Source organism: Rutilus rutilus (assembly GCF_951802725.1).
Source record: "Rutilus rutilus genome assembly, chromosome: 16".
Taxonomy (NCBI): Eukaryota; Metazoa; Chordata; class Actinopteri; order Cypriniformes; family Leuciscidae; genus Rutilus; species Rutilus rutilus.
In genome coordinates, this window is record NC_140224.1 from 21,174,244 (window position 1) to 21,193,336 (window position 19,093).

The 19,093-nt window shown below is 39.1% G+C and overlaps 2 protein-coding genes across 3 annotated transcripts; one reads left to right on the forward strand and one right to left on the reverse strand.

Moving 5' to 3' along the window:
• Positions 1 to 5,101, reverse strand: xrcc6 (X-ray repair complementing defective repair in Chinese hamster cells 6). Of its 2 annotated transcripts, none has more exons than XM_084434309.1 (12): positions 4,833 to 5,101; positions 4,596 to 4,708; positions 4,339 to 4,480; positions 4,014 to 4,265; positions 3,743 to 3,929; positions 2,839 to 3,025; positions 2,521 to 2,689; positions 2,234 to 2,395; positions 1,808 to 1,937; positions 1,613 to 1,713; positions 1,411 to 1,527; positions 1 to 401 (listed from the first exon to the last, which is right to left on the reverse strand). In XM_084434309.1, exons 1-12 carry the CDS (start codon positions 4,900 to 4,902, stop codon positions 202 to 204), a joined length of 1,830 nt encoding a protein of 609 aa, XP_084290435.1. In that variant the 5' UTR covers positions 4,903 to 5,101; the 3' UTR covers positions 1 to 201. The 2 variants fall into 2 exon arrangements, with proteins under 2 accessions (XP_084290435.1, XP_084290434.1); XM_084434308.1 differs by having other exon boundaries at positions 2,234 to 2,391; positions 2,517 to 2,689; positions 4,833 to 5,076.
• A 666-nt stretch (positions 5,102 to 5,767) lies between these two features.
• Positions 5,768 to 9,362, forward strand: desi1b (desumoylating isopeptidase 1b). Its single transcript, XM_084434352.1, has 6 exons — positions 5,768 to 6,160; positions 6,334 to 6,355; positions 6,559 to 6,628; positions 7,134 to 7,243; positions 7,995 to 8,117; positions 8,210 to 9,362. The coding sequence occupies exons 1-6, from the start codon at positions 6,073 to 6,075 to the stop codon at positions 8,298 to 8,300; spliced, it is 504 nt and encodes a 167-aa protein (XP_084290478.1). The 5' UTR covers positions 5,768 to 6,072; the 3' UTR covers positions 8,301 to 9,362.
• The last annotated feature ends 9,731 nt before the right edge of the window (positions 9,363 to 19,093 follow it).

Consider the following 19,093-nt stretch of genomic DNA (forward strand, 5'->3'; position numbering starts at 1 on the left):
TACAAAATTCAAGCTTTTATTGCATGTTATGACAAGTCACAATGCTGAACATGCCCTAGATAGGCAAGACTGAATCAAATTGACAGTGACTAAAAATGTGCAGACATACAAATCTTTCTGTATTTATTTTATGAACAAGTATGTAATCAAGGTGTCACGTTTTTTCCCCCCAATTATGGGCAAGGCCTTAAGAACATTAGCTTATTTAGAGAGCTGCATGGTCAGCGCATCTATAAGCTCCTGTTTCTTGGTTCCTGTTGTACGTATTCCAAACTGCTTGCATGCATCTTTTAGCACAGGAACTGTCAGTTTGCCCAAGGTGCCCTTTGCCACATGGTTTTTCATCTCTTCCTCAGACATCTCAATTTTTGCCTTCTTTTCAGCACCACCACCAGATTCAGCTGTGCGAAAGGATGAGACAATTCAAGATTCTGTCAGTGTCATCCTTCAAAGTTTCTGAAAGTAGTGGCAACAGTAGTAAAACGGAAAATGTAGTAAAAATATTTTGGATACTGCCAGTCTCAGGAAGTTAGTATACAGAAGTAATACACTCATTTCCAATGCATAATGAACTATGCTGCTCTGTCTTTGCACCTGCAGCATTTCATAGTGTTATTATTCATTAGGCATGTTATCAGAAGGACAAAAAAAGGAAAACTTATTTTCTCCCATGTGTTATGACAATATAATAACAATAATAATTATTTATTTTTTTATATTTAAATGAAGCCAATAAAGAAATATATTATTATTGCAATAATACTGTAAAATCAAAAACAAGTATTTCATAATTTTTTTTATATAATTTTTATTTTATTTTACAGACTATTTATATATTTTACTAATATTTATGGCTGTCTTGCTTCCTTTCCTTTCAAACGTTAAAGTATAGAACTTAAACCTTTAAATTTTATTGACAACAAATTATTTTTAATATGAATTTGGCAAGAGAGTTAGCACGTGTTGCAATTTAAAACACATTTACTGACCAGAGATAAAGTTTGTGTGGAGTTTGCTGTGAAATGAGCTACTCTGAGGCACTGAAAACGCCAGCTCATGAGCTGCTCACGCTTAAATGGACACTTCAGTGACCAGTTATCGGGCAGCTGGGGAGAATCACCATTTCATTTACTCGCGAGCTACCGATTTGTTAATTGTTGACCCTGGCTGAGACTACAAATATGTTCTGAATCCACACACAGCTGCTCAATGGCACCGCTAGCTTGTGCAGTGCTGTCGGTGCAACTATACATGCAAGAAATAAATGTATTTGAAAACAGCATTTTTTCAATGGGATTTACGCAACTCACGTGGGTCATACTTTTTAGGTTGAAAAATACATGAAAAAAATTAAATAAATACATCCCACAATCATGCTTTAAATAAACATAAAGCCATCTGAAATCTGACCAGGTTTGCGTTTAGCTGCAGGCTTTCCCTCTGGGTTATAATCAGAAGGATAGACTAAATCTTTAAACTCCTGAACCAGCGGGCCAAGACGATCATCCATCATTTTCACCTTGGGCACTGAGGGAGCATAAAAAGTATGAGAACATAGTAGGATAAAAAGATAAAAGTGATCCATTTAAAACAATCAAAACACAATAAATACTTGTCAAATCCTCAATGGGCTCAGGTGCAAGCATATCAAGAGCCAAAGCCTCCAGATTCCTGTAGTGCTGTTGCAGCACTGGGTTTTCAAATGCATCACTCCTGTAAATACAGAAGACTTGCAGTAGAAATCAACTAAAAATCCATGATTGAAAAATGCACTTACAGCGTGTACGACTGGTAGAAAACCACACACCTGTATTTAAAGCGGAGCTTATGCACAATCTCTTTCATCTTATCCACCTGCTCATCAGAGGCTGTGGGACCCTCGTGAACATCCAAAGTGCGTATGTCATCAGCAAAGGGAAGTAATATCACATGGAAGCCTAAAATATAGGATCCCACAATTTGATATTACTTGTTGATATCAATTACCCATACAGTTGAATGTAACAGTTCAGTGTAAATCAGGGATGGGTAACTTCGATCCTGCAGAGATTAGCTCCAACCCTAAACAAACACACCTGAACAAGCTAATTGATGTCTTCAGGATTACTAGAAAGTTACAGACAGGTATGTTTTCATCAGGGTTGCAGCTAAACTCTGCAGGAGAGTGGCCCTCCAGGACCGAAGCTGCCCATCCCTGGTGTAAATGAACAAGTCTGAACTGCAGTTACAGTACCTGGAGGTGTTGCCTGGGTTTGACTCTGATCCAGTTCTTCTCTCTGGGGAACTAGTGCTACGAACCGAGGTGGCGTGTTACGACGAGGGATGTATCTGCACAATGCAAATACGTTTTTTTCACTGCACTTCAAAAGCAGAGCTGTAAACATACAGGAGCTTCCTATAATAAACAAAAGAAAAATAAGGAACGGCACATCAACTTTCCAAATGATGAAAATAAGCTGTTAAGAAAATATATGGGTTGAACTGAAAGAGATGCTTAGGCATCAACAAATGAAGACCTGCCTGATATCTGCTCTTCCTCAGGGTAAATGAAGAGTGCGGGTCGTAAATGATGGTGCAGTTTGAGGCGGTCCATGGGCTTAAACCCCATCAGCACCAAACCTGGATCATCAAACTTCTTAATCTCATCCACCTCATCCTTTTCCATCACAATCTGTTTCTTCCCATAAACCTGCATAGTTAAGTAGTAAGTTAATATAGTATGATTAGAAAATATAGTAACTTTTAAGTAAAGGGTCACTTACAGCAAATAAAAGCTAAATTATAGTGTAGATTTGTTCTAGTACTGATTTTGATTCGAAGTGACATCTAGTGCTGTACCTGTGCCCTCTTCATATCATTTGGCAAAAGTATGCCCCCATTATGGGTGTGAAAGTAGCGGGTTTTAGTGCGCACAGGTTCGTTGTTATCTCTGTAAAGTCTGACGGCAGGAGGTTTGGTGGCAGTCCTGGCCAACACATATACACCGACTGCGAGATTGACACCTTCTCCGAGCGAGAATGTTAACCTTGAAAACAAATAGGTGTAAATCAAAGACATGCACTCTGGAGCCATTTTGTCCAAGAAACAATGTTGCATTTTTTTCCCCACCATGAAATCAATGTTTTTTTCTGGAATAATACAGTGTTTATGATAAATGATTTATCAGTAAATTATTTTTAATCATTTAATCATCAGGGCAATTAGCAAATGACAACGATTCCAACGATCCAATCAATTCTCAATGTACAAAATCAAATCCCACCATACATTTTGTTCTTGTTTGAAAAGCCTTTTTATTTAGATTAATTTTCACAGTAAAGACTACCTATTTATTGTTTTTTTTTATTCATGTGATTACTTTATACATATTATGTAGTATTATTTCTTGTGCTTGAAGTTTTTCAGGTAGGTCTATTTCATTCGTGTCTTTGTTCTATTGTAGTTTTTTTTTCTTTGCTCTTTCTTTGTTTACTTGTCTTCAGTAAGCTTGAGAGTTTTTTTAAGCTAGTATTCATTTTTTAATGATATTGAAAATTATGATAATAATTATGAAATTTTAATGGCATCAAAATTGTTGATATCATAAAAATCTTATTTAAAGCAAAAATAACTATGTTGTGTGATCTATATTGTTTTCGTGAAATAAAATTACTAGATTTTGGTCATATCGCCCACCCCCACCTGCGACCCTTCATAAAACAAGTAGATTGGAGAATGGATGGACATGGTGCAGTGCATTTACCTGCTTTGAGCTCTTTTCTTCAACTCTTTAGCTCTGACCCTCTTCTGCAAGTCCTCGAGTTTCCTGGAGGGCTCCGTCTGGACGCCAAGCTCGCTTTCATCCTCTGGAGGGCTTACAATATCACAGAAGAACAGGGAAACATCGAACCCTCCAGGCTTTGTGAGGTGCATCAAGTCTATGACCACACCTGAGGAACAAACAGAACATAGGCTGTACAATGTCCATCATTTGCCACTGAGACCGTGTCATTTTACCCCTCTATTCGGCCTACCTGTCTCTTTAAGATCAGCAGCTTTTGTTCGAGCCTGTCTGTCTTTAGCACCGTCTCCTCCGTGAGGGTCATCTCTGCAAGTGAAGATCATGAGGCGCTTGTGCGACAGGCGTAACTTGATGTCACTGTAAAGGTTGGAGCAGCACCATAGAGCCTCTCCGAGGGAAGTTTCCCCACTGCCTATGATCTTTCCAGCCATCTGAGCTCCTTTCTCACCCAGCAGTTTATCAATTTCTTGTACACGCTGAGCTCCTGAGAAGGGAATCGTGAGATAGAATCACCATCATATACGCAATCTGAAAAGCAAAAAGAGTGAGTAACCCACCAGGAGAATCCAAGTCGTGGTAAACGTAGACATGCTTGAAGGAGTTTCTGGGGTTCTTGCTCTGCTCAGTCCCATAGAACACCAAAGCGACCAGATCTTTGTCACTGCTTATGATCTTACTAGTGTACACACTGCGCACACACTAGATACAAGGGAGAATAACGTCTATTAGAAATGCACAGAAGTTAAACACAGGCAAATGTAAAGCAAATAAAAGATAATAATGAAAAAAGAAAGCTTGCTACAGTTAGACTCACCTGCATAGTCATGTCAAAATTTGATGGCTCTCCATCCTCACCCTTGATGAACATCTCTTTGGACGCATCGATCAAAAACACCAGGCTGTCACGGCCACTAACTTTGTAATCGCCTATTAATCAAAAAGTTATAAAGGATTTATGTGTAATCACATCTTAATTTCATACATGCAAGTTTAATGGAGGACAAAACGAGCAACTTATATAGATTCAATAAATGCAGTTAGCTTTGCTAACCTCCAGAATCTTCTTCGTCCTGTTCCACATCATCGTCTTCGTTTTGATAGTACTCTTTCCAATCCGCCATTACTCTTTGCTTTATCTAAGAACCGCGTCAGGGTTGCTTTCAAATACAGTTGGGGGGAAAAAACAAAGCAGTTTTTCTTAAACTTGAATCAGGCACTTTTATCTTTTGAGCAAGAGAACTTTGTATCCATTTGCGCCCGCGCATGCATCCAGTGCGCAACAATTTGAGTGACAGGTCCACTAGCGTATCAGAGACGACTATTGAATAGCAAGAACCAATGACAAGACAAGAGCGAAGTGATTGGTTAATCCAAGCAAGAGGAAGTAAACAAACGTCTCTGAGAACCGCTTTAGCAGTTTAACAAATACTGTTTATATATGTGTTTACCACTTGTAATGGTACTCTGAAGCAAGGATCTTAAAAAAAAATTATATATATATATATATATATATATATATAAGGAGGTGATCAATTTTCTGTCCGTGAACGAATCGTTCTTTTCACCCGGATCTTTTCTATGAATGTATTGAGTCGGATCTCAAAAAAGGTCTGAGCCGAGCCATGGGGGTCTGAACAATTTGTTCACGAATCAGACTTCCCTTTCGACTTGTATAGCTGCAACAAAAGGATCGAAAATTGGCAATAAACAGCAATATGTGCCATATATGGTTTTACTGAAACGTTTTAGAGCATGTTAATATCACGACGAGATGTCACTTTATGATGTAGAAAATCGCTTTATCGGCATTTTGAACCGGTTTAATGAAAACAACTGTTCAAACGAACCGATTCGCGAAACTGACTACTAACGTTAGTTGATTCAGTGGTGAGCTTGAGCAGTCGTGCGTGTTTTAGTTTGCCATCTAGCGTTTTGGAGGTTAGTACAGATGTTTGGTAAGTTAATGTATCTCTGCTGCCATTGGTCGGGTCCCCAATGAATAAGCACATTTGTCACAACCGGTATTAAAATATCTTGAGTCACTCTGTGACGGAGCTGCCTTTGAATGCTGCCTGCGTCGGACCTGTTCAATATTTTCTTGAAATAATTTAAACTCAACACGAATGCGTTCCTTGTATGAATGTTTAATGCGATGATGGAAATTTGAGCCAGAAAAAACAGTGAAGTCTTGTTTTTCGAGTTACGTCAGAGTGAGAAAAACTAAGTTTCAGTTTGCTAGCAGTAGCATTGGGGTTTTGTTTGTAAACACACGTTTGTCTAAAGTCGTCGCGATGGCTGATGGAAGTTCTTACAACGTAAATTTGTACATTTATGACCTTTCAAAAGGACTGGCCCGTCAGCTGAGTCCCATGATGTTAGGTGAGTTGTTCTTCAGATGGCCGGAGGATGTTGGTGATGCTTCTAGAATAGAGCTTCTTGTTTTTGTGTTGACAAATATTTTTCATATATTGTATACATGGTAAAGCAAATATACCTTATTTAAAATATGTAAAGAAATACTGACAACAATTCTTCTATATCTAATCTGACAGGAAAGCAAGTTGAAGGAATATGGTGAGTATTTTTAACCTTTTTTTTTTTTTTTTTTTGCAAACCTTGCTACTACTTATCAGGCAGCAGATTTAGATATACATTGGGGTCCAAAGGTCTGAGACCACTAGTGAAAATGCTTAGGTTTAGATTTTTTTCTTCTTCTAATTTTATACATAAATAAACTTATACATAAAAAATTTATTTGAATGTATTGCTCTTTGAAGGCACACATCAATAATGGCTTATGGGGAAGAGTTTTTCTACGGAGGAGGGGGCATCACAAGCTGCTATCCGGTAAGAAATGATCATTGGATCTGTATGCATTAGACTACAGTTTATTTCTTAAAGTCGCCATGAAACGATGGACAATTTTATGGAATATTATAAATGATTTGTCTGTGGTCATTATTATTATTCTATTTTATTCATGTGCCCTCATAATCTTTTATCAAAACTTCCCCTCCCTCTTGCAAGTTGCAACGTCATCTCTTCATTTTCTTCAGCTTGAGGGCGGGACAACCTGTCACTCACATGAGATCACAGCATATCAAACTGCACTGATCCAATGATCTAATCAATTTCTAATGGACAAAAATGAAGTCCTGCCTTTTTTTCTTGTTTGAGAAATCTTGTTGACTTCACACAAAAGGGAAGAAAAGACTATCACAAATTCAGTTTCATGTCAACTTTAAGAAATCTGCAAGTTGAAAGGCTACGTTATATATTTGGAGACATTAAAAACATAATAGGGTCTAATGTTTGTAACCCATCATAATCAAGAAATACTCTCATGTTTCAGGGTGGTACTGTTCTAGGCGTGCCCGATTCCACAGTGAACCTCGGAGACACCGAAGTTCCCCGGGACCTCTTTCTGGAATATCTGTCTTCTCTCAGGGAGTCTACTTACAGGTCAGTAGCCTATATTTTTGCATTTAACAGGAAACTAGGGGTGTAACAACATATCGTGTCACAATATATCCAATACAAAAGTACAAAAATATGTATCGTGGATAGCTCACCCAAAAAAAGTTTTAGTGTCAGTACTACATTAAACTACTATATATAATGTTGAATATAATGTATAATAATGCAATGGGGGAATATTTGTGGGTCCTGATAATGCCAAATGTCTTATGTTACCAATAAAAAGTGGCCTTCATTATTTTAAATATATCTAGTCAGTGACAGAGTGCAAGCATATTCATCTAAAATAATTCTGTATTTTCAGCTTCAGAATCATGAATATTTTTATTCTAGTGTCTCCATTGTCCTGTGCATTGGGTTACCAGCACCAAGTCCAAGCCTATTCATTTAAACCCACAATGTAATATCAAATTTAGCATTTTAGTCAACAGTACATTTTTGTTAACCTTTTATCATATGTCTTGGAGTATCACAATAATATCGTATCGTGAAATGTATCGAATTGTGACACGAGGGTATCGTTACACCCCTACAGGAAACTGCAAGTATTGTTGAAATTCTCTCTTTTTTTTTTTTTATCAGAATTTTTTTCTAGTTTAATATTGAGAGAAAATATGGCAGACGTGTTTGAGAAAACACTTTTTTTTTTGCTATTCTGTTTGCAGTTTGCATTAGTGGTACAGAAATGACACCCGTTACACACCCAAATCTGTACTTCCTCCTTTTCTTTCCACAGCCCTGAAAAATACCACCTTTTTGAACACAACTGCAACACCTTCAGTTCTGAGGTTGCACAGTTTTTAACAGGATCAAAGATTCCCTCGTACATCACTGACCTCCCATCTGAGGTGCTCGCTACGTAAGTTTGCCCTTACAACTTTGCAATCAAATATGTCATTGACACTAGTATTTGTAATAACTGGATTGAATTGCATGATTTCTTCTCCATAGACCTTTTGGACAAGCGCTCCGTCCTTTTCTAGATTCCGTCACTATCACTCCGTTGGGGAACAACGGCATGAATGGATATGGCCAGAGGTAGATCTGGCTTCATCTAAGAATGTATTATTACAACAGTCATAAAGAGTCACATAGTGCCTTTCCAGATAAGAGAATCGTGTAAACAAAAATAGCTCTTATATAACAGCAGGTCTTCCAGTTTTTCTGCTCAGTGCCTTTTCATAAAGTGACAACTTTTCAGTCTATTGAACTTTTTAATGTTTCCTTCAGTGATCTGTGATGCATACAGTTGCACCTATTAGTCTGTATAGTTGACTTTTCAGTACAGCATTTACAGCTCCGCTGGCAATAAAACCAAACCTAAAACCATATTTTATTATAATATATAAATAGATTTAATGTGCCAAAGCAAATTCTAGCAGGATTCCCCTCATCGGTCTGCAGGTGTCTCTGTCCTACCTCAACACGATCTGCAACTTCAGATGCTTTGAGAGCAATAAAGGATGAGAATAAGGTCACTGATTCTTAAAAAATATGCTATTTTGATTGATGTTGAATGTATAGACAATTATTCTGAACAGTTAACCTTTATATCAATCCCAGAATGCCTTGAATATATACACTTAAGATGGTTTAAGGTGATCAATGTTATAGGAAGCACAATAAGTGTCACAAATCTAATGAGTGTTTTTTAAAATGTGCTGGTTTGACCAGCAATGGACCCAGTGTTGTATTTCTCAAGTCTTTTGACTCCTGTCATTAAGAAAAAAGAAAAAACAGTTGTTATTCTGGTTGTAAATGGTCAAACTCTCTAAAGTCCATAGAATCAGTGTAATCATAAACACATTACAGTGCCATTAAGCAATTTAATCTAAAAAATAACACAATTTTAGATTCATTTCTAACTTGATATTTTATATATGATAAACATTCATTATTCATAGTAAAAATTTCTGCAGTATGATTTATTTCATTTTGTTCAGGTTGTGCTGTCTGACGTATCTGTGCTACTGTTGTTCTGTAAATACTATTTAGAGATCTTTATTCCTTTCTGCCTCAAATAAACCTCATTTATGTATTTATGAGTTTAATATCATTGTGTCCCTGTTTGAAAAACATAAAGACAATATTAAAGTATAAAGAAGTGGTGGTACTGTTTTTAATTGTCAGGTTGCATGACTTTAGTATTGTATATTCTGATAAATGCTATTGTAATGAATAGTCCACTAGGGGCGAGTTGAAGTGAACCCATGCGCAGTTTATTGAATCCAAAAGTGAACAGATACAAGATAAAGACTTGACAACATGAACATGAACAAAAAAACTCACCAACATTGGTTTACAGGGAACAAAGCTAGACCAGACATTAGGAACATTAGGGCTATTTGTACACGAGGACGAATGAGAAACAAGAAACTCATGTGAATAATCAAACAATGAACCAATAGCAAACAGAGCAGAGAATCACATGACTGGATCACATGAGGACAAACCAGGAAACATGACCATGACTAAACTTCAGAATAAAAGACCTGAAAACAAGGACATGAACAAAACTCACAATTAAACGTGACGGTTATTGACCGTTTTAAGTTTTCAGGTGCAAATGTTACCATGGCCATTTCAAAATATCCTGTATGATTGTTTTGAATTTTAAATCTATTTGGCTAGCTTTAAGCAACAATGTTTCAGATAAATGTCTAAGATAAATGTATGATTCCAGAGCCAACACACTATGATTTCTATAAAAGTTTTCCATAGTTACAATTCGCTAAAAAAAACTTCACACGCAGAAACATATACTATACAAGTACAACAGTCTCTACTTTTAATGTTGCATTTGAATTGCATCATCTTGTTCACATCCTCTATCATCATCTTAAAGGTTCTTTATAGTGAAAATATGCTGATGACAGGTTAACTAGGCAGTCTTTAAAAATACAGAAAGAGAGCTTTGTACTCTATATCCATTTATTTGCTTAAAGTTTTCCAGTTTTTTCGTTCTGAATTTGAGTCTTGTAAATCCAACAACTCAGATACAGAGACTCTCATTTCTACATCATGTATGGTTGGCACTCACATGGCAGTTTTCTTCTGGTAGCAGTCCGCTCACACAATCCCTGACATTTATATGATTTCATGGGCCATGCCACTAATTACCCACTACGGCTTTTCAGGATGTGATCCTCTCATCCAATATTACTGTCACAAGCTGATAAAAAGATTTTACATCTAATCATGTGGATAATGTACTTTCAGTCCCATTAAAATAAGAGGGCAGAAGGGCAAGGGAAAGCGTGAGACTGACTCCATTGCTCTTGAGATGAGCAGAGACATTTGAGAACATGTGTGTTTATAGTATACAAAAATACATTTATAAAACATAATCCTTAAAATGTACAGTAGGTGGTATTAAACGTAATCTGACTGTTGATGTCTTCGTCTGCAGCTTGGGCTGTGGTTTACATAAAAAAACTGATCCGGTGTGCAGGAAAGTGTAGTTGCATGAAGGTTATGTGTGAGTTAGGTAAAGCTGAATGACAGATTGTTTTTAGTGCATTATACAGACATGGGTGCACAATCACCAACATAAGAAAAAAAAAAGAAAGAAAGCAGATTATTCTCAGATCTTCTAAGCGTGAAGGTAAATTATCCTTTATCAACGTATACATGTTAACATGCTACTGGCCATTTAATGAGAAATAAAACAAAATGATACACAGGTAATTTGGTCATAGTCACACTATTTTTTAAATGAGTTTACAAAAATGAATGTTTCCAATATTTAAATGGAATAATTACCCAAGACACTATAGGGAAAAAAAGGTTTATTCGCAAAAAATTCTTCGTATTTTGTTATTTTTGGCTATTTCATATTCATTTCCTATGGCGGTCATTTCTGACTTTTTTTAATCAAGTCCATGATTTTTTTATAATAATATAAATTATGAAGTTCCAAGTTCCAACCAAAAGGAACAATTATCACCATAATGATGAGTTCAAACAAAACCAGTTTAGGAAGTCAATATCAATTATGAAGTCAATTTATCTGATGTTCTTTCAAAATTATCAGAAGTAATACCATTCAACTTTCAAGATGTCTTTGTAAAATGAGTGAATGCAACTGGAGAAAGATATTGCAGAAGTGGAGGAAATGAAAAATCCCAATAAGAATTGCCCCACCTCCAAAACGTTTTTTTTTTTTGCATTACAAAATGGTACTCAAACTAATAAATGTAATAAATTAACTCAATTAATCTTAACTTGGGTTTTCTGAGTAATAATAAAGGCGAATTGTACCTTACAATTGAGTTAACTAAAAAGTAGTGTATACACTACTTTTTAGTTAACTCAATTGTAAGGTACAATTCGCCTTTATATATGCTTTTATTACTCAAAAAAATGATTAAAAAAATATTGTCTTGCCTTTAAATCTCAATGAGTTGTAGAATAGTCTTTTATTATTATTCCATGGCTCATAAGCTGTTTTACCCATTTCATTTAAGACTGTTAATAATGGTTATCAATAAAAAATTTAAATGAAGCAGGAATACAAGGCCTTTTAAATGGCTAATAAGAGTCTTCAAATATCCAAATAGAGATTAAAGGTGCAATAGGTGATTCAGAAATTTGTTTTGTTATGCTGGATGAAAGTCTCCTTATATCCTGATAGCAATCACGTTAAGCGGTCTAAATGTATTTTTATAAAAATATCGTCTGTGGAAGGCGTAGGACCATTAAATGTTCTATCAATCATTGCATTCGGTCCGAATGAAATGATAACATGTGTTCCCTGTCAGTCAAACGTGTGTTTGCATACCACTGCGCAGCCTATTCACGCAGACATCATACGTCATCAGCGCGTTCACGTACGCTGTGCAGACAGAGCGAGAATGGCAGGCAAACAGTTGTAAACGTTTGTTATTGTAATACTGTTACTCACTGTACTGTAAAGTTTTCTCACCGGTGAATGACATGATGTAATTCCGATAACGTTGTGTCTGGTCGTCTTGCTTCTGGTCTGTGCGCGTTCATGTGTTTTGGAGGAGGCATGGATTTGCAGGGAGGGTGGGATCGTTTGCTTTCAATGCTAGCAGGCTAAAGTTAGCATTTCCCAGATCACCTATTGCACCTTTAAATGTGGTCACAGTAGGAACGTTTTCACTCTGCTGAAATAGTTGACCAAGGAATTCTTGGTGTTTAACTCAGACAGCAACATGGTGTCGGCCCAAAACTGTGCCATATCTAGTACATGTGGATTCCATGCGTATCAGATCCAGATCCAGCCGGATCTGGGCGAAACTATGTTGCTAAGCCAGGTGGGAACTCTGGATTCCCATTTTAAAGTCGTCATGAAATAAAAATTGACCCTTGCGGCGAGCAGGTCGAGGCCGAGGGCCGTGAGAGAGTGGTGCGAGGCCGCTGGCGGGATTGAGGATGAGCGACACCTGCACGACGCACCGGTGTCGTATCTCTCACGGAGGAGCGGAAGCATAAAAGGAGGAGCGACGACCGTGAAGGACGAGAGAGGACCAGGCCTGGACTGTTTTATTTGATGTTTTGTTTTTCATGTAGCGGCAGTCGTCCATGAGGGGCTGCCGTCTTTACTTTCGTTTTGTATTTGTTTTATTTTGGTATTAAAAGTCTTTAAATGTTTGCCGGTTCCCGCCTCCTTCTTCCCATAACAACGAACTTTGCTACAACCCTTTTTTCCAGTTTTGTGTTCACTTTTAATAAGTTCATACACAGATTTTTTGTTGTTGTTGGCTTAATCTTTAATCAACATCTGATCATTTGCTTACGCTCTGGAATGGTGTTCCTTCTCTGATGACGTCAAGTTTGGCGGCTTGGGTTGATATCTTTTAACCACTCCCCTCCAACCGTCAGTTTTCTATGAGTGAGGGATGGAGAGGAGGTGTACTAAAGTAAAACCCCGCTCTCTATTCAATATTTCGTTTCACTTGGAAATACGTCACAACACTGGAGAAAAGTCGGTTGCAACTTCCGGTTCAAGGGAACTTTAAAGCACCAGGCATGTGAACTTCAAATGGAAAGAGCTCCTGTAGCTACAAGCGTTTGAATGTTCTAAACAATGAGCTAATCAAGAGTTTTTCTTTCCTCGTTTTCATTATTCATGGCACTTTTCTCTGTACGAGACTGGGGGGAACAGAGCTATGCTAGAGGGATTGCTCTTGGCTCTGTGAAATTTCTTTTGGGACTCAGGAATTTTCTTTTTTTTCCTCTTCTTGGTGGCCAACTGGCGGCTGGTAATTTAGCATTGGACTTAATGCATATGGGGCAAATAGATCTTGTTTGCATCTAAATAATTTGCATCTGAGATCAATTGAGTGTGAGGAAATTATTAATTTATAAATGACTTTTGCTTTGAATTTTGTTCTACTCCACCAGGGAAAATAGTTACAATCAGCTGTTGTATGTCTCAGAGCAAAACAAAGGTGTGTTTAGTTCCAGAATGAATCAATGTTTTGGAAGAATTGGTTGAATGAATGATTCAATGACTCGCTCATTTTAACACTTGTCGCCACCTACTGGCGTAATGATGCAACCCACAGAAGGACTCACTGATAAAAAGCCCACCACTAATTTACAGACTGACAGCCAGGAAGTTGGAACTACCGTATATATCACAGAAATAGCTTTTCCCATTATTTAAATAAATTAATCCATCTGCCAGTTACAAAATGTCCTAATTACGTCCTAAGAACGTGTTGCTAGATGATATTTAATACATGCTGTGCAAAGACAGCTGCACTTTTCATCGGAACACTATGCGAGTAATTAGAGTAATTACTTCAGATTAAGATTATGAAAAGTGATCTATTTATGCTTCAGCGAATTTTCCCTCAGATTTCAGAAATCCAAAAATGTAGTTAATCCTTTTACTACTCAAAATAAATGTACTTCAGAAATGAATGTGCGCATATCAGACATGTATGCGGTTCACTCTCCACACACACTTTACTGTTGTAAATTCGAAGCTAAAGCACTTGTCAGAGCTATAAATAAATTGATCTGTTGAATACCTTTTATAGTATCATATTTTAATGTTTAATATATAATATTGTTATATTTTAGTCTCAAGCTTGACATACAAATCGTCTTCTTTACGTCTAACCTAATCTAACCTGTCTTATTTTTTTCAGTGTGTGTCTACAATGACTGCAATATATAGACTCATTCAACAGTACAATCTACACTAGAATCTATGAAATATTGTCAAAGATTTAATATAAATTGAGAGATCAGAATTTACTTTGTCATAATTATTTTGCAATAATATTAATTATAACAATAATAGTTCCAAATGAATATTTCCGAACTAATATTTTTCTATTTATAAGTTATTTTGTAGTGTAATTTTTTTTCAGATGCTTTCACAAAATTTTTATAAAAAATATAAATCCTATGGTTGCTATTCAATCAGATTTTTTGTCTGAGGATTGCAAATAATTAACATTAACCTAACTCAACTTTAGCATTTTCACATATCTTTTTATTATATGATTTATTTTTTCTTTTAAAAAAAAAAAGGTAAAGAGTGTTTGGTGAGTTAGAGAGGATAAAAAGTATGGTAAATAAAAAAACAAAGTTCAAGATCTCATGTCACTGAAATGATGAGCCATTGTAAAAATTCATTTAGAGAGAAGACGAAATAGACAACTCAATCAAATTCAATACCATCCCCTGTCTAATGCGCTTAAGATGTTCATATTTCTGACTGGGAGATAAAAAATGACTCAACGGTTTTCTTCAAAAGTTTGAAAACCTTTAAACCTTAAAACCTTTGTGCTGCTTTAATTCTTAAACCACGGGGAGAAAAGAAGAAGCCCCTGGCATAGAAATCCCACGTGTCTTAAATACATTAATTCCTCTGGATATTTTAAACATTATCTGCTTTCAGGCCAAGGCTAAAATAAACTTGCTGATGCAAGTGCATCAGTTGTGAAACTAATCCCGTAATTTGAATCATCCTGTTTGTGAACCGATACTGAGATTTTAGACCCATCAAAACGTAGGTTAAAAGAGAAACCTATTGCTTGCAAGGAATGAGCGAGAGTGAGTAAATCATGTTATTGAAATTCTGAGATGAGTGGCAGGTTTTCTCAATGGATCCAGGTGCTTCTTAACCAATTTACTATAATAAAGAACTGAGCACAGAGGAGTGACTGGCTATTTGCATCTCCTTTCACTTGGAAAAGGTCAAGTTTGACAGAGAGTCTACTGAGACCTCAAACAGATCTGACTGTTTATGAGACATTAAAACACACCAGAGATTTTATAGCCATGAAAGGGCAAATGTCTGGTCAAAAATTCTTTCTTTCTCATCAATATCATTACTTATTCAATGCAATGTATAGGAATACCAGTAATAGAATTTACAATTATTTCAATAGGGTGTGAAGTGTCTAGAAACCACTCTGTTTTAAAATGCCATTGTCTTGCTTCACAGTAAAGATATTATCTTGATGCCATTAAATGTCTCTGTACAATCCGAAAATATGCCTCCACGTCAGTGGTATCTTCACACTTATGCAAGTCACCGATGCACCCCATACCATGACAGATGTTTGCTTTGTGTTATGGATCTGTGAAGGAGGACTCAAATGCAGGATGACAATTAACAGCTTTATTGCCAAACAGATGACACGACGAGGTGGGAGAAGGTAGCAATCCAAACAATAAGTTGAGATGAGACAATGACTACAGCAGAGCAGCAGATGTAATGAGGTGTCCGTAGGCTGGAGTGTAGATATGGCAGAACAGAGTGAGACCAGAGGTAACCAGCTAAAACCAGACAGGAACTTCTTACAGCTTGGCACTCGGGTATCTCAGGCTCAGAACAGGGCTGCTTGCTGGACAGGACTTGGACAGGACTGGAACAGGGAACAAGACAGAGCCAATGGCAGTAACCAGAGCACTAACAAACTTCTACAACAAAACACTAACAATCTAAGAGAAACGATACTGAGACACAGTAGTACTCTGTGGTACAACATTTAACGAACTGGCAAATACAAGAGGGAAAGAGCAAACATATAAAGGGAGCTAAGAACATGAGGAACAGGTGAGCACACTCAGACAAACAAGGACTTAACGAGAAGACAGGTGCTAACACTCAAACAAGGACTCAACTAAACAAGGGGGCGTGGTAATGGGAAACAAGGAGGAAGGGACAGAGGAGCACATGGCAAACACAAACAAAGACATAGCCACGTGTTTAAGCACAACATAAACATAGAAACATTAAACAGAGACAACACAGACAACGCTGCCAGGGCAGAACCCTGACAGTACGCCCCCTCTAAAGGACGCCTCCAGGCGTCCAAAACAGGCAGAAACCATGGAGAGAACAACTGGGGAGGAGGGTAGGGCGTAGATATGGAAGGACCAAACTGACCAGGGAACACAAAAGGTGGCAAATGGCAGGTGGAAACAGAACCAGGGAAAAGATTAGGAGCTGAAAAAGGGGATACTGGCTTATAACCAGGAAACACAGAGGGTGGAATGGGAACTTGATATGGGGCACTTTGGGGACCAGGAACTGGCCTAGCTGGTCTGGGCTTCCAAGGGGGCTTGACAGACCTGGGGGCAAAGGCAGGGCTGGTAGGATCGGGGAAAGTCTTGGAAACAGGTAAGGGGACTGACTCGGGGACGCCCTCCTGGGCTGTGCAGACATGCACGGGGACTGACTCGGGGACGCCCTCCTGGGCTGTGCAGACGTGCACGGGGACACCCTCCTGGGCTGTGCAGACATGCACGGGGACGCCCTCCTGGGCTGTGCAGACGTGCACGGGGACGCCCTCCTGGGCTGTGCAGACTGGAGCTGAAGGCTTGGAAACAGTGCTTTCTGTAGCCTCTGCGGGCTTTGGGACAGCCCTTTCAGTAGCATCAGCGGGCGCTGGAACAGCACTTTCAGTAGCATCAGCGGGCGCTAGGACAGCACCTTTAGTAGCATCTGCGGGCTCTGGGACAGCGCTTTCAGTTGCATCAGCGGACTCTGGGACATCGCTTTGTTGCATCAGCGGACTCTGGGACAGCGCTTTCTGTTGCATCAGCGGACTCTGGGACAGCGCTTTGTTGCATCAGCGGACTCTGGGACAGCGCTTTCAGTTGCATCAGCGGGCTCGGGAAACGCCCTCTCTGTAGCGACAGCGGGCTCGGGAAACGCCCTCTCTGTAGCGACAGCGGGCTCGGGAAACGCCCTCTCTGTAGCGACAGCGGGCTCGGGAAACGCCCTCTCTGTAGCGACAGCGGGCTCGGGAAACGCCCTCTCTGTAGCGACAGCGGGCTCGGGAAACACCCTCTCTGTAGCGGCAGCGGGCTCGGGAAACGCCCTCTCCGTAGCGGCAGTGGGCTCAGGAAACGCCCGCTCCTTAACAGCGGTGGGCTCAGTTAACGCCCTCTCAACAGCAGACTTGGGACTAGTGGACAAGACAGGATTAACAGGCATCTCCAGGATCTTGACAAGACTAGTTAGAAGTTCAGATAAATCCTCTGCAGCAATGACAATAGGCATCTTGGGACTGGGATCAGAAAACATAACAGGACTGGTAGAGGTTGTCTCGGAGGGAATGATATTGCTTATCAACGGCTTGGGAATAGAATTCACTTGGCTTGACACCTCAGAAACCACTGGATCTGGGGCTTGGAAATGGAGAAATGTAGACTGTTCAGCACATACCCTTCTCTTCTTCCTCTTACGACGAGCTGATACTGCTTGCTGGGCTGTCTTTGTAGTATCTGTAGCCAACTCGGCCAACCCAGGCGGAGAAGCAGTAACCCTCATAGAATCAGCACTGACTGAAACAGATTGAGCAGGCTCTGAAGAGACAGGATAGTTCTCGTTAGTAACAGGGAAAACAGAGGTTAAGTCGACAGACTCAGAGATGACTGGAACAGGCGTAATTGACTGAGGGAAGACAGCAGTTGACCTGGCTGTGTCATGAAGAACAGATGGAGACTCAGATCTTGAAATGACCGGGAGTGACAATTCTCTGAGAGATGACTACGGTGGATCTGACAGTGTCTTGAATAACAGACAGTGACTCCGATCTTGGAGTGACTGGGGCTGGCATTATTGTCTGAGAGGTGACAGCGGTTAATTTGACTAAGTCTTGAATAACAGTTAGTGACTCAGATCTTGAATTGACTGGCGTTATTGTCTGAGAGGTGATAGCGGTAGATTTGACTGTCTTGAATAACAGATGGTACCTCAAATCTTGAAGTGACTGAAACTGGCATATCTGTCTGAGAGACGACAGCGGTTGATTTGGCTGTAGCTTGAATAACAGATAGTGAGTCAGATCTTGAAGTAATTGGCATAGTTGACTGAGAGATGACAGCAGTTGACTTAGCTGTGTCTTGAATAACAGATAGTGATTCAGATCTTGAAGTGATTGGGACTGACCTGGATGTCTGAGAAGTGGTGGGGGTTGGTTTGACTGGCTCTGAGGTAGATGTGGTGGACTGGACTGCCCTATTCCGTCTGGATCTCAGTCTCCTCGTAGAAGCCAAAGGAGGATCATAAATGTGACGAGACAGGCGGGGAAAGTTGAAGGCAGATGCAGGTGGGCTTGGCGGCATTCCCCACTTACTGCGATTACCAAGGTAACTAACGAAACCCCAGAAGTCCAGAACACGGAGAGAATCCATCTCCCATGCAGGCAAGGGGTCCTCCAGGCAGGAGTTAAAGATATCCTTGAGAGCTGCATCATTATAATCTAGCCCCCTAGACCAGGTCCAAAACTTCTGGGCAAAACCCCCAACTCCTAAGCCATCCTGGCGAAGAGCAGTGAGACTACGATGACGGGCCATTCTCTCTTGCATGTTGGCAGGTGGCAGGACCTTGATGCT